Raw genomic sequence first — 16,324 nt, forward strand, 5'->3', positions numbered from 1 at the left:
CCAGTAGTAACTCTAGATAAGGACATAAAACAGAGTAATAACAATAAAAAACAAAACACGGAAAAAAAGGAAAAACAGAATACAAAATCTGAGGGCTGACACTTTTAAGAGTGTTGATTGGGGCCATGCAGTAAACATATCATCTGACCCCATGTTTAATCCATTCTACCTTACCCTTCAATATGGACATTTGCTGGTTTTTATTAGTTATGTAGGTAGACATATTAAGGACAGATATGAAGTTCATAAAATGGTTTATAGTGGAAAAAATCTGGAGCTTGGGGGACTCAGTTCTCATTTGAAATTACTAATCACATGCCTTTGGGCAAATCAACCTTTTTAGGTCTCAGTTTCCCTATCCATAAAATGAAGAAATTTACTGTGATCTCTTGAGTAACTGCTACCTCTGATCCTATGGAAAGTACATGCATTGAACAAGCTGGATATTTGTCCTGAATGCATTTAGTGGCATAAAGATGAGTGACAAGGAAGTTCAGCAAGAAAAGACAGGAAGTCCACAGGGTTTTCAGAAACTATTCAGTCTGTGACCTTACTCTGATAAAGAATCATTGGCTTTGGCTCAGTCGGTTGAGTGTCTGACTTCGGCTCAGGTCATGATCTCACAGCTTGTGCATTCAGGCCCCGTGTTGGACTCTGTGCTGACGGCTCGAAGCCTGGAGGCTGCTTCGGATTCTGTGTCTCCCTCTCTCTCTGCTCTTCCCCTGCTCACACTCTGTCTTTCTCAAGAATAAATAAACACTAAATTTTTTTTTTAAAGAATCATTGGCTTTTAAGGTTCCTAGAGAAATGTCACTATCCCAGGGCTGAGACTGAGGGCTGTCACTATCCCAGGGGTCTGAGATGTTACCTCAGTGATGGACAGTGTGGCTGAAACTCAACCCTTTCTGAGAATTTACGTCTAGAGCCCCAGGGCTGGGAGGGAGGAGACATCCCATCTGATTCTATTACATAACATGTAATAGAATATTGAGGTCCCCTTGATTCCCACTGCAGTGGGGGAGAAACACTGCAGAAAGGAAATATCTTTCCTAAGTGGAAGGGTTTGAAAATTCAGGTCAAAGTCAGAATATTACAGCAGGGAGCCATGCATATGTCACCTAGCACAATTTCCTCATTTTATACATTTTATAAATGAGGAAACTGAGATCCAACAAGGTTATATAGCACAGCGCAGTTTGTGTTTGGACAAGGCTAAGAATTAAGTTCTGGGGGTGGAAAGGGCCCATAAATTTGAGAATAAGAGACATGCCATTCATTGTGGTATTCTCCAGCTCCTAGTCCATTAATATTGATCACATGACCAACCAACTGACTGATCTGACTGAATAAATGCATGGATGATATGTTCCTGCCTTGTGTTCCCTGGTAACCAGCTAGACCCACACGCCATCCATTCCAAACAGAGGATTATTTCATTGGAGATATGAGAGGGCTCTCTCCACTTGCTAAGACAGTTTTCTTGACTGGCTGAGAGACATTTTTCTTCCTTGAGTATTGCTTCCTCTTCGTTGATACTAACAGGATAAATATCAGAGCCCTTACAGGATGTGTGTGGTGTAGCACGACAGACAACTGGGGTTTCCTTTGATGTAACTGTGGACTTGACAGCATTAACAGAGGAAAGATCGGTAGTCAGGTGCCCTGGTGTGTTGGTCCAGCAGTCGGGGAGAGCAGCCGTTGCTCCTGTGATTGTGGAAGAGATACAATTGCAAGAGGTACCCAGTTCCACTAGAGAATCAAAACTAAATAGAGCTATTACTGGACGTTTCTTCTTCAGAATCCATGGTTTCACAACTTTCCTTTGACTGTGTCCTGCTGCTGCTGCCACTAATCACAAGTAAGTCTGGGCATGGGCTGTCACACCTGGATAACATGAGATAAAGATACAAAGACGGTCATTGTAATGTTTGTAGTAGCAAGTTTGGGAGCAGCCTAAATAAATGCCCACTAGTGGGGGAGTAGGTAAATCAGTTTGTGATATCTCCATGATGCAAACAGTGAAGCTGACCAAACATAGTGATATGAAATGTCTCTAAGTTGAAAAGTTAATTGAATAAAGCAAAGAACAGAATAACATGTATATTAGACTTCCATTTGTGGATGTGTGTTGTAGGGAATAACATGTATATTAGACTTCCATGTGGGAATACATGAATGGTCCTTAATGTATAGACTCTGGGAAGGAGAACCAGAAAATGGGAAGGAGCAGGGAGAGGGAGTATACTTTTCATATATCTTTTAAAAAATTTTTTAATGTTTATTTATTTGAGAGAGAGAGCGAGAGAGAGCGAGAGCATGAGTGGGGAAGGGGCAGAGAGAGGAGGACACAGAATCTGAAGCAGTCTCAAGGCTCTGAGCTGTCAGCACAGAGCCTGATTGCAGGGCTTGAATTCACGGACTGTGTGATCAAGACCTGAGCCAAAGTCTGACGCTTAACTGACGGAGCCACCCAGGAGCCCTCATATACCTTTTTATACTGTTTAAATGTTTCACTATATATATTTATTAATATATATATATTTAAAGACAATTCATTTCAAACCTCAAAATAGCCTGTGGGTGGTTTCAAATATGCAAGCTTCTTATTTAGCCAATAGTTTTTATTCATTATGTGCTGAGTGCTTAAAAAAAGAGAGAGCTTTATGTTAACTGCCTTTCATCGATGAGCAGATGGGTGAGCTGTTTTACTAGCTAACAATGACTCATTTTCTGACTATCTATCTGCCCAGCCCTCCGATGTTCACAGGGCTAGACCACAATTGTCTCTTAGGGCATTAGTTCTCAAAGTGAATTTCCAACCAGCTCTGTCAACAACTTGAAACCTGCTAGAAATTCAAATTTTTATACCCCACCCAGACCTATCGAAGTAGGAACTCTAGCGGTTGAGCCCAGCCATCTGTGTTTTAACAAGGCTTTCTGGTGATTCTGATGCTCCTCAAGTCCGACAATCATTGTCATAATGGATCATCTTCCAAACAGGACAGCAGGACTGGTTTCCTTTTTATTCTGTATGGCATTACTTGCAGTTTTCTTGAAATGGACCAGCCTCACTCATTGCCTGGATCTTGCTCTCTTTGCTTCTTTCTTCAGGGTCTTTGGAAGGGGAATACGTAGTTGAAGTGGGTCAGAATGCTGTTCTGCCCTGCACCTACTCTCCAGCCACTCCTGAGAATCTTGTGCCTGTCTGCTGGGGCAAGGGATCCTGTCCTATGTTTGAATGTCATAGTATGGTGCTCAGCACAGATGGAAGGAACTTGAAATATCAGACATCCAACAGATACCAGCTAAAGAGGAATTTCCACAAAGGAGATGTGTCCTTGACTATAGAGAATGTGACTCTAGCTGACAGTGGGACCTATTGCTGCCGGATTCAATTCCCAGGCCTAATGAATGATAAAAAATCAAACCTGGAGTTGGTCATCAAACCAGGTGAGTGGACCTTTGCATGTCTTCTTTATGAATAAAACTCACCTGCAGGTAATTACATATACTGATTGGTCTCACTTCTGATCTCCCCAATTATAGCCCTGGGAGTGAGTCCCTAAGACCTAAAGTTTAACAGGCTCCACCGACAATGCCCAGCCACATTTAATTCCCTTCCTCTATTTTCAAACTCAGGGACAGGATCTGTAGAATGGTAGGAAAGGCCTAGATCAGTGGTTAAGAACCTGATTGCTCATTAGATCACCTGGAAAGGTTTTTAACACTTACATCTTCTTGGTCCCCACCCACAAACCAAAGAAATCGGCATTTCCGGAGGTAGAGCCCAAGTTCTGGGATTTTACGAAGTCTACCTTAGATGATTCTCCTCCCTGTGCAGCCAGGGTTGAGAACCACTGGACTGTGTATGTGTGGGGTGGGTAGTGGTGGGGTACATGTGTTTGTACATTTTAAGATTTATACAGCATATAGTCTGTGGCTGATGAAGCTTAGTTTAAATCCAACTTTGCCTCTTACTAGCTGTGTAATCTTGGGCAAGTTATTTAAGCTCTGTGGCCTCCTGTTCTATAAAACATGGCAATTCCTACTACACAGGCCATCGGAAGGATTTTATGAAGTGTTTTATAAAAAGCATTTAGCATGGCCATTTGTGTGGCTATTAGTTCTATTATTAACAATTAGACTGTGATGACGATGGCTGTAACAGACCTCTGCCCAACATGTGAAGAGTCTCATACACTCTCAGTGAACACGTCCTGGTAGGTTTGGCAGTTGGGCATGTGCCTTTCTTCATTTGTTGTGTTTCATATTTTTTTCTGCTGCCCCTTTGATTCCCCGAAACAAGCTCTCTGCTCTCAGAGAAGTCTCATCCTTATATTGGTTTCTGACATTAGCCAAGGTCACCCCTGCTCGGCCTACATGCAGAGACTTCGGTACAGCCTTTCCAAGGATGCTCACCACCAAGGGATATGGCTCAGGTAATTATACAAGTGGTGTAGGAGGAAGCCTTCTGGCATTTTCTGAGTTCGGAGGATTTTGAATATGGAAAAGAGATGAGAAATGGGTTTGAGTGGAGGTGTGAATGTTCCTGTGCACCTGAGATATTGTGTGTGGTGAGAGGGGTGGTGGGGACAAACCTGTGTTGGGAAAAAGGAGCGCTGAGCTAGGATTTGGAATTAGTCACAAGTAGCCCTGTGACCTGGGCTGAAGCCTTTCACTTCCCTGGACCTCGCCTTCCTGTTCTGTTCAAGGAGAGGGTTCAGAATCTTTGGATTTTGTAACCTAGTAAAATTCCCACTCCCTCCCCCTAAAAAAAGAATTTTGGTAATATATGTATTTTGCCAAATAAGGAAAAAATTGCATTATTATCCATTATTGCAATAATAAAAGACATGTTTTTAAATTAAATACATTTATTCTAATGAAAAACTCATTACATTGCCATTATTTTCCAATTGACTCCCAGAATGGGGATGTTTTGTTATGAATTCATCCCAGTCCATGTTTGGGGTTGGATTAGGTGATTTCAAGGATCTCTTCTTACTGGAATGAAGCCCATCATCTTCCCTCAATTCCAACCTCAGAAGGAGCAGCTATATTCTTTAAGTAATTCAACAAGGACTTTTCCATGCTGCTCTGGAAGAGAAGATAGGATCAAAAGAGCAGACCTCAGGTCACATTGAGCAGGGAGATTAATCTTAAATGTCTCCTGTCAAAGTCCTGGTCTCTCTTATACTCTCTGGAGCTTAGTCTTCCATTCAGTAAGATGAGGGTAATAACAGGTAAGTCCCATATCTTAATCTCATAAATCTCCTAAATCCCACCTTATGAAATTTAACTAAGAAAGGGTGTCTCAAGTGCTTAGCCCAGTATTTGATCATACTATGTACTCAGTACACGTTGGTTATTGTCCTTAATGTTACCAATAAGATCTGGAGGCAGAATGCGATTGTGGTTAAGCACATCAGCAATAGGTAGGTAGAATGGGTTCCAATATCAGCTCTTCCCACTAGCTTTGTGAGCTCAAGGTAAAATTGCTCAAACTTTGTGAGGCTCAATTTCCTTACCTCTATGTCGAGGGTAATCTACTGCATAAGATTGTTCTGAAGATTGAGTGTGACAATGGTTGTAAAGTGCTCAGTGTAGTACCTGACCCACAGAAGGCACCCAAATACTGGTTATTATTGTAAGTAGTAACTTCAGCTCTCTAGTGGTTTAATCTTTGGTAGTTGTTTAGTGATTGGTAGATAATATCTCTTATGCAATCAGTGAGGAAATTAAATATGGTGGGAACAGATGGTAGCCCTCATTGTGGCCTAAGCAAGTCATACCAGATATTTATTGTATGCCCACATTCCCATCCTGTGCTACCAATGCTGTTTATAACATCACCCTCAAGCGCACATTCACTGTATACCCACATACCTTCCTCACAAGGCAGTATATTTCCTCAGAGTTGTCTATATCCTAAACAAGTCTTTTTCTCTTTAGTTTTTACTTGTTAGTTCCTTCCCTTTAGGGAAACAAAGATGGGGGCATTTCTTGCATTGGGAATATAGGCACAGTACCTACAATCTCTTTAGTGTGGAATGTGGGTACATTTAATATGTTTGCTATAAAAGTGGAATGGAACCTTAACAATAAGAATTCAAGAATCATGGAACCTATCTTGAACACAAAACAATGTAATGTCTCTTCCACCTGAAGGATGCAAGACAGGGTCACGGTGAATCCTCAGCTCTGGAGATAGACTTGGCCTACATCTCAGGTTTGTCCATGAATAGTTGTGTGATCTTAGGCAAAGTACCTCTCTGAGAATCAGGTTTTTCATCTGAAGAATGGAAAAATAATAGTACCTACTTATTGTGGTGAAGATTAAAAGCTGTTGGGCAAATAAAGTACTAAGCACCATGTCTGGCATATAATATGTACTAGATGGTTACAAATTCATAAACTTTTAAGACTCTCACGTGCCACCCTGTTGCTACCTCCACTCCAGCCAAGTCTTGGGTTCTCTGGGAAAATCAAAGCAACTTTTTCCAACTGTCCCACTCACTTGGTTGATGGTTATCTATGTGAAAATAATCTGTGATAATCTATAAAATGGAGTGCTGTTGGGTCATTTTCACTGTAAATCGAAATTAAAAAAAAAGAGAAGTCAGTCTTATCATTTAGGCCAAGAAAAATAATTACAGGGAAGCAGAAACTGGATTTACATTAGAAAATCTTGTGTGTGGTTAAGATTCATGTTTACTTAGTAGTTCCACCAATGTGGTTTTTATGCTTTAAATTCCTTTTTGGGTAATAAGAGCAAAGGTAAGTGGAAGACAATCTCTTTTATTTCCTCTTTTTTAAAAATAATTTTAGGCTGAGAATAGTAAAATGTTAATATTAAAATCATGGTGTGTTGGGATGCCTGGGTGGCTCAGTTGGTTAACCATCTGACTTCGGCTCAGGCTCGAGTCTTGCATCAGGCTCTGTGCTGACAGCTCGGAGCTTGGAGCCTGCTTTGGATTCTGTGTCTCCCTGTCTCTCTCTGCCCCTCCCCTGTTCATGTCCTGTCTCTCTTTGTCTCTCAAAAAATAAAACAAAATGTTAAAAAAAGAAATAAAAAAAATCATTGTTAAAGCAGGAGGCCTGCCTTAAAGGATTTAGATTTTTAGGCTTCCAGAAAGTGGCCATGACACTTAAGAAGTTTCAGAGCCTCTGACTCAGCCAGATAAATGAGTAGGCATCCTTAATTTTCCCAAAGCTAACCATCTATTGATTTTTAGAAAGCAGCATCTGTGAGGTCAGGGCTTGTGCCCATGCTGTTCGCGGCTCTATACCCTGGGCCTGGCACAGAGAAGGGGTGTAGTACATGTTCATCAAATGGATAAGCAGGTAAAGAAATGAATGAGTAAAAAGGAAAGAAGGTGAGATGGCACCTGGGCAATGTGACCACTTGGTAGTGACAATGCAAAAGTAAAGGTTGTTGAAAGGGACATCGTTCAGAGTGTCTTGTTTAAAGCCATGCAGACCTAAATCGAAAGGCCATTTCTGTTATTCACTAATCTCTGTGACCCTGGGTAAGTCCCCTAACTTCCTAATTCTCAGCTTCTTCATCTGCGAAATGGGGCTAATAGTCTCTACTTTAGGATAGTTGTTTTGAATGCTAAATGAGATACTTCGTTCAAAGAATTTAGCACCATGTCAGCTCATGGTAAATTATAGCTATAGTTATTATTACTCTCATTTTTAGGCAATGAAATACCCCGTCTCCCTCTTAATGAGTAAATGTTAAACTTTTTTAAGAAAATTAACTTTCATTATCTTTCAAAGTCTCATTACAATATAATGCCTGGTTGAGTGTTATCAATGTTGTTGGCAATTTGCTGCCCTCTTTGGGGTGCTGTGGACACAACAAACCACATATTCGACAGAGGTTTTCCTGGCAGAGGTCTCCAGTTCATAGAACATAAGTAGTCAGGTTCATTATCTGGATAAAAAAATATGGTCATCCGTGTCAAATCGTTGCTTTGTAAGTGTTTAGAAAATTTTGTTGGTCTCACAATTACTTATTGTGAAGAGTATAGAGTAGGATTAATTTCAAATATGATTCTAGGCATCTTTAAGAGTTTTTAAAACTCAGATAAAAGAAAACGTTCTTGACTATTCTATCAGCTGTTTTTTTCTCTTTATGGCAGAGACACGGACACTGGAGGGCCTCCATGATAAAAATCAAACTGTAAGTGACATGGACATGTGTGTGCGTGCATGCATGTGTGCGTGGGTGCGCGCGTGCTAACCTCATATTCAACTCAGAGGAAAGAAAGTTTGGCTTTAGTCTTCATTCTTGTTTGCTCCTCTCCTTTGGAGAAAACATGCCTCACTCTCCATTAGCCTCAGAGCCCTCCGCTGTAACATGTTGATGAGGGCAGTTCTAGCCATCTAAGGACGGAATGAGGGGGTAAGTGTAAAGTGCCTAGCACATAGTAAGTGCTGGAAAACAAAAACACAAAACCACTAGCTTCTTGTTTCTCTTCTCATATTTCACAACTGCCAACCACTGTGGAGGGTTCAAAGACCTTCCATATCCCTGGAATATATTTCTTCTCGCTTGCATGGTAACCCTGATGAGAAAGATTGTGTAAATTTATTTATGTCTGACAAGACACTAGTCAGGAGTATTTGAAGTCAACAATGTATATATCGAAGTATAAACAAATCAATATTTTAATTAACCACAATTTTAGTGTCCCCCACTTTCTCAGAGCAAAAGGGAATCCCCTAGATATCAAGCTTATAGTAGTGACTTAAAAATTCTTTGAGGATGTATACAGGAGTCTGCATTCATTTGACGAAGTCCCCTACTTGTGTGTTCACAACCAAGGCTTAGCACTTTGTGTTTGTCCCTGCCCCTCTTTGTGACCAAAGACTGACTCTAAGTACCTCTGTATATCCATAGTATTTAATGCACAGTACCTTGCATATAGCACTCCTGTAGTAAAAGTTGATTGAATAAGTGGAAAATTTAATTTCTTTGACTTCTTTGTTTTAAAATTATTTATCATTGTTGCTTTTAAAGGGAGAATATGGACTAAAATTTTGAAAGCAGAAGAATGTTATGGCTTTCAGTTAAAAAATAAAATTAATAAAACTAATTAGAGAAATAGCCACAATACCTATCACCACGTAAGCATTGATTGCATTTACTGCATACAAGGCCCTGTGCTAGGCATTTTGTATTTCTTGTTACTTCATTTTCCTAAGAACTCTCCAAGATGATGGCAGAGCTGGGATTTGAACCCAGGACTGTCTGGCTGCAAAGGCCTGGCCCTTGAATCAGTTTTTCTGTGTAGGTGGGGGCTTCTCTGCAAGACACCAAGTTTAAACCACTCTGAAACTCCCTGGAACACCAAGGGACCTTGGATGAACAGGGTTCCATCCTAAAACCTATTTATGTTTGTGGGGGAGGGGAGTCCATTTATTAAGAGTTCCTTGTCTCCCCCCCCCACCCCGCCCCCCGCCCACATTGTAGAAGCAGCACATTTTATTCCCTTGCTAAGTTTAAGGATTATGCTGATCCCGTTCTTTGGGTGGTTTGAGGCTTGTCTAGAAGGAGATAGATCATGCACGGTCTCAAGGTCCCTGCACTCTTCTGGTGCCGTACGTCACGAGACTAGCTGAGCACACAACTGATTTCTGCCCATCTGCTGCAATTCTGTTTGTGTTTCCATAGCAAATACCCACATTGGCTAACGCACTACAAGACTCTGCTGTGACCACCAGAATAGGCATCTACATTGGAGTGGGGATCTCTGCTGGGCTGACTCTCATTCTTATCATTGCTGCTTTAATTCTCACATGTAAGTTGGTTGATGTTGCAACTCTCTCCCTCTGATAAGGAACTGTTAAAATAGGAACCAACACAAACCTAGATACAAATGTAAGTTTGTATTTATACCTGAAGAAGGCGATTAAACTGAGTACCCTGTAGTCCTTCCAAACCTAACAATAATAATAGCTAATTTTTATGCAATGCTTTACCATGTAATATGCAGGCCTGGTGCTAAACGTTTTACGTACATTTTATTGTCACCATCTCATGTGGTAGGTAGTATTTATCACCGTTTTATAGTGCAAGAAACTATAGCTACTAGAAAGTGAGCCTCTTTCCCAAGGTTTCAGAATCCATAAGAGGCAAAGCTGGAATTGAAATTCAAGCAGACTGATTCTAGCACCTGTTCTCTTACCTTTCGTTAAGAAAATAAACTTCTTTAATTCATGAATTAAGTTTATTAGGAAGTGCGACAACAGAAAGTAATTTCTTTCTGTGTGTTTTTCTATCTTATTTGTTTCTCAGGCACAGGTCTTTAGAGAGAGGGGTGGCAAGTCCTTTTACCAATGGGTCATGGCCAGGATTGCAGCATTTGTATTTTGGTCTATCATGGCACTCAGCACACACATTGTTTTCTAAGTTATTTTTATTAAAAAAAAATCTTTTTGAAGTATGATTCATATATAATAGCTGCATATTTGAAGTACGTTCAACTTGATGAGTTTCAGTAGATGATTATGCATGGGAAACCATCATTATAATCAAGACCCAAACATTGTCATCACCCCAAAAGCTTTGCACACTTTTATACTTGTGATATATTCTCTTCTCTTTAAGGACAGAGGCCAAGACCCTATACCCCAGGGCTTAGTACATTCTAGCAACCCTTCCTACTAATACTTAAAACATGGACTGCATATAGGGTGACCAACCACCCCAGATTTTCCCAGGACTGAAGGGGCCTTAGGATGTGATCCTGCCAATGCTAAAACTGGGACAGTCCAGGGAAAACCAGGATGAATTGGTCACCCTAATTGTGTGACTTAAAGCTGCTGAGTGCTTTATGGGCATTAAATCTTCATGATTACCTTAATGAGAAAGATACTAATATTATTCTAATTTACCAAATAGAGAATGAACATGCTGGCCAGAGCCACACAGTTATTAGATACAGAATTTGAAAGCAGGACTCTCTTATTCCTTACCATTATGCTATTCTGCTATCCTCGGTAAATGGATTGTTCACGGAAAGAAACTACCCCAGCCACACTTACCTGGGTTTGCACAGAGGCAGTAGTGGAGTTTGTGAATTGATCACATGAATGCAAAGTCTACAGGTTGAAAAAGAGCAATGCTAGTACTCACTAGCCTTTCAAGTTCTGCCATGCCATTTCAGCTGGTGCAAAGAGGCTTGAAGTGAAGATAATGAATGGGAGAAGTTTGACACTTTATACACACATATGTATTACTCCAAAAACATGGCTACTTCGAAGGACAGATAGGAAAGTCCTGTTTGATTTGTGGTCTACAGGTTGCTAGACAAAATCTTATGACCAAGGTGACAGGTTTTTAAGTCATGACATCAAAGCCATAAATTGGTAGCAATACAACCAGCAATCCCGTATCTTTCTAGGGCACTCTCTGAGATGAGCGAGCATACCTCAGTACCACTCAAACCCCTCTCATTGCTCACTCAACTGATGAAGTATAAAAGACCTGTTCCATCTCCTTAGACTTAGCTAAGACTTAATTCTCCTTTTACCCCTTTCTCTAGAATTATCTACCTCTCCCTTTCTATTCATTCTATTCTCATCAGCATAAAAATATGTTCTAACTCACAAATTCCTCTTTAGCTACTCCCATTTCTGTTTTCCTTCACAGCCATATTTCTCAGATGAATTTTTCCTACTTTGTACCCCCTGAACTCTTCAGCCCATCATCTAGCTTCCATCCCTTAAGCACCATGGAGATAGTTTTAGTCAAGCTCACTGACAACCTCCATTTTGCTAAATCCAATAGACATTTCTGTCTTCATTGTAGTCAGTCTTTCAGCAATATTTAATCAAATTGACTCTCACTCATTCTAGATAGTATTCCTTCTCTTGGCTTCTAAAACACCACTCTCCTACTTCATTGGCCATCCATTTTCAGTCATTTTTGTTATTTCCTCTTCTGCTTGACCTTTAGATATTCCTATTCCTCAGGACTGGCCCTTTCCCTTTCTCTATACCCTCTAGGTGATGGTGTCTATTTCCATAGGTTTAAATGTCATCTTTAATTCCCCCCCCCCCCAACTCTGAGTGTTTGTCCTGTTGATACCTCCACTTAGATGCCTTCCACATTTAACATGTCCCAAATGGAGGTCTAGAGTCTATATTCCACCTTCCCAGAACACGGCCTCTGCCTCTCTGGTCTTTCCCATTATAACGTTTCACTACCATCCATTTGGTTGTTTAAGCCAGAATGCCATAGGCCATCCTAGAATCCTGTTTCCTCCTAACATAAAATCCAATTTTAATTCCTTCAGACTTTATCCAAAATATATGTAGAATACATTCATTATTCTGAATCTCTTTTGATCACCACCTTACTGTGATGTGAGGCATCATGATCTCTACTTAACTTCTTCATTTTTTAAATACCTGCTTTTAATCTATTCCCCACATAGGAGTTAGAGTGATCTTCTTAAAACCCAGTCAGCTCATATTTCTGTCCTCCAATGATTTTTTATAGGAATAAGAGTAAGATTCTTATTTTATAGAATAATATCCAAAATCTAGATTATGACTTAAAAGGTCTTAGAGGAGCTATCCCCAGCCTACCTCTCAGAACTTACCTTGGGCTATTTTCTTATTTCATCCATATTTTCAGTTTCAGGAAGCCATACTCATCATTACCAGGGATTCTCTTTGCCTGAATTCTTCCCCTGCCTGTTCACTTGGCTGACTCATTTTCTTTATTTTCAGAACTGAGCTTAAAGGTTACTCCTGAGAGTTTTTTCCTGACCACCTTCTCAGTCATCTGTTACAGTGCATTGTTGGTTCCACAATTAGAAATTATTATTTTCAATGCCCTCCTCTCACTAGAACACAAGCTTTCAGAAGTCAGGGCTCACAATTCACCTTTGCATTCCCAGTGCCTACCAGATGCTCCATGTATTTCCTGAATGTGAAAAATGTATCTTTATTGCTTTATAGAAGAGTCCATGTAACAATCCAAGACACACATTGATAGTTTGATTTAATTCAGTCCAAGGGGAGACCAGATTTTCTTAAACAATCCTTGCCTTCAGTGAGTTCATTTTATTTCCTAACTCATTTGTTTTATGAGAGCAGTTTTAATGGACTTTTCTTCCACATTTTACCTAGGGTATTCTTATAGCAAAGAGAAGTTACAGAATTCAAGGTAAGAGTAATGGGTAGGGTAGGGGAAGGTGGGAATCTTGGAGGCCCCTATTCTAATATGGCTTTGCTCTTAGAAGCCTGGCCCTGGGATTTAAACTTGTACTTCCTTCTTACCTTAGATTTATGTAATGCCAATTAAACACACTGCTCTGTTTTACTTACTGATTTCTCTAGCTTCATTGACTAAAGTTAAGGTATAGAATTCATCTCCCTATTGATAGGAAATGCTTATTTGTATATGAATGGTTCTTGGTTTTTTTTTGTTGTTGTTGTTGTTTTTTTTCAATGAACTGACCCTTCTAGTGATTGAACTACATCCAGGCTCTGGGTTGAGCTTTGGGTTACAAAAGTGAGCAAGAAACCCAGACTCTACTTTCAGGGCTTTTATAGCTCAGCCCAGGCGTTCTTAACTTGGGTTGCCTACTAGAATCACCTAGGGCACTTGAACATACTGTTGCCAACCCCAGAGCAAATACATTAGCATCTTTGAGTTTGAGACCTAAGTATAGGTGTTGTTCTGAAAGTTTTCCAGGTGATTCTAATATGCAAACAGGGTTGAGATCTACTGGTCTATTATACTGCAGTCTCGGTATCTGTTTTTGACTGTATACATATGCGTACATATACACACATGCACACCTCCCCATTCCAAATATATGAAGCTTATATAGCGTGTACTAGAATATAGTGATATTTGGCACATGGGTAGAATGCAGTACCTTTCAAGAAAAAAAAAATGACTCATCCCTTTGAATTATATCTAAACCATGAGTGATTTTAGGTAAACATAGATAGTGTATCAATTAAGACAAAATACTCTGCAGTAAAAAGAGCCAAATAAAGCCAAATAAAACAATTTAATTATCAATGGCTTTTGATCATCTGTGCCAGGATCTGTTATTAGAACTGAAACTTGAAATGTGATATTACCCATGGGTGATATTTACATGCATTAATTCATTATTTGGTGAAATTAGTTGGTTAATGTTCATCCCTACTTATAAAGGTAAGCTCTGTAGAACGTTAGGAAGTTGTTGTCACATTAACAACTATATCCCCTGATACAGTATGTGATGCTTAGTAGACACCTACACATCTGATGATTGAATGAATAAATGCTCCTTACAGCAGCCCTGTAAAATAGAATGTTTATTATTCCCATTTTACAGATGAGGACCCTGAGACACAAAGTTTGCTAATACGCAGCCTTCATGGGATTTTTGTGTATTGTTTACTGCTGCATTTCTTGCTTCGTAGCACAGTGTGTAACACACTAAAAATTTCTTGACTGAGTAAATGAAAACAAACAAACAAACAAAAACCCAACCACTCAATTTATCCAAGGTCATATGGCTGGTAAGTGACAGACAGAATTCAAACTCAAGTCTGATTGGATCCATAAAATATTTCCTTTTTTTTTTCTTTTTGAAACTGTTCAAGTCCACAGAAGAATTGAAGTTATAGTACAACAACAACAGAACGCTTCAACCAAACTCATGGTTTGAGATTTGGACCTGCTTGCTTTGTTTGTTTCTCTATTTACAGAGAACGTTTCTTCTGAACTATTTGTAAGGACATTTCAGACATCTTCCCCCCTCACCGAAACACTTCAGTCTGTACCTCCTTCCAACACGATGCCATTTTTCTACTTAGGAAAATTAAGATTAATTCAAAGGAATTCAAATTTCCTCAACTGTTCCACAAATTGTTTTACTGCTATTTTATGGCTTTTTTTTTTTTCCTAGTTAGGACCTGATCAAGGATCATGTACTATATTTGGTTGTTGTCTCTTCAGCAAAGCCTCTTATCTTAACTCTATTCTGTGCTGCCCAGGAAATGCTTAACTGAATTGTAACATTTATTTCCACAGCCTGGTCACTTTGGCCAACGTCGCTCCCTCAGGGTTAGCAAATACAGTAGCAGAAGGAATGCACTCGGAGGAAAACATCTATATCATTGAGGAGAACATATATGAAATGGAAGATCCATATGAATACTACTGCTATGTCAGCAGCGAGCAACTATCCTGACAACCCAGAGGTCTAACCCTTTAACCCTGCCAGATCCCACTACTTCATTTTTGAGCATGGTATCATTGTGAAAGCTATGAAATGTGTCAGCTGATTGGTTTTAGAGGCCCTGTCCATGGCCACCAAGCAGAGTTTTTACATTTCGGGAGATAATTAGCTCACCTAGGGATGGAACTGTGTCCTACACTGTATTTAGGTACAACATCACCTCTGTATTTCAGCCAGTGGGGCTACCCAATTCAGAGCATGCTAATTGGGGCATTAGAGCTCAAATGGGCTTTTATATAGAGTAGGAATTTTTTTTTTTAATGTTTATTCACTTTTGAGAGAGAGACAGAGACAGAGACAGAGGATGAATGGGGGAGGGGCAGAGAGATTGCGAGACACAGGATCTGAAATAGGCTCCAGACTGTGAGCTGTCAGCACAGAGCCTGATGAGGTGTTCAAGCCCACAGACTGTGAGATCATGACCTGAGCCAAATTTGGATGCTTAACTGATCTACCCATGCACCCCTGGGCTAGGAATTCTTAATATGTGGTCCCAAGAATTCCAGGAAATTCAGTCACATGATGTATCCACAGAGCTACTGAAAATATAGGGAAAATTATGTGTTAAGATATGTGCATGTCTTTTTGGTACAGAAAGTCTAAAGGGGCCACTGAGTTTCAAAGAGTTCTGTGACCCATAAAAAGTTTAGAAGCTATTAGAGGAGGAGTAGATGGTCTCGAAGGTTCTCTCTGAGTCTCAAGACTTATGCTTCTTTGAATATTGATTGTTTCCCAGTAAGTGCCGCTGCACAGCTCTCCTTTGCCAGTTAAGTAGACTGCCTAGCAAGTCCTGTGGTGTGAAGGAGCTCCTAGAGAAAAAGGAAGTGTGCTCCGTGTGTTGCCAAGTTTTGCTTGGGGTGCACTCAAAAGGAAATATCTCTGACCAACTTCTCCATTCATGGAGAGAACTGGAGCTATGTTTTTCATAGAAGAAGAAGCAGTGACTTGTACACAAACTCTGTTTCCTGGTGGAAAGAAAGCACAGGGCTCCAGCAATCTATATTTATCGGCATCAAATCCTGTGATGGAAAGGCTGTGGTCCCTAAACTTCATTTCCAAGG

The 16,324-nt window shown here is 40.1% G+C and overlaps 1 protein-coding gene across 3 annotated transcripts in view; it reads left to right on the plus strand.

Annotated features, from left to right (window-relative positions):
* HAVCR2 (hepatitis A virus cellular receptor 2) overlaps positions 1-15,215 on the plus strand; it is a 35,563-nt gene extending 20,348 nt beyond the window's left edge. Inside the window, exons 2-8 of one of the 3 annotated variants that reach the window (XM_053199748.1) lie at positions 1,799-1,858; positions 3,112-3,450; positions 4,356-4,439; positions 8,148-8,188; positions 9,683-9,809; positions 13,150-13,186; positions 15,056-15,215. In XM_053199748.1, the coding sequence (XP_053055723.1) occupies positions 1,804-1,858; positions 3,112-3,450; positions 4,356-4,439; positions 8,148-8,188; positions 9,683-9,809; positions 13,150-13,186; positions 15,056-15,215 (843 nt within the window). In that variant the 5' untranslated portion in view covers positions 1,799-1,803. Of the gene's footprint in view, positions 1-1,237; positions 1,859-3,111; positions 3,451-4,355; positions 4,440-8,147; positions 8,189-9,682; positions 9,810-13,149; positions 13,187-15,055 lie in introns of those variants that run through there. The other 2 variants (XM_015063960.3, XM_053199750.1) reach the window with 2 other exon arrangements.
* The last annotated feature ends 1,109 nt before the right edge of the window (positions 15,216-16,324 follow it).

Source organism: Acinonyx jubatus, chromosome A1 (assembly GCF_027475565.1).
Source record: "Acinonyx jubatus isolate Ajub_Pintada_27869175 chromosome A1, VMU_Ajub_asm_v1.0, whole genome shotgun sequence".
In the NCBI taxonomy this organism is placed as follows: Eukaryota; Metazoa; Chordata; class Mammalia; order Carnivora; family Felidae; genus Acinonyx; species Acinonyx jubatus.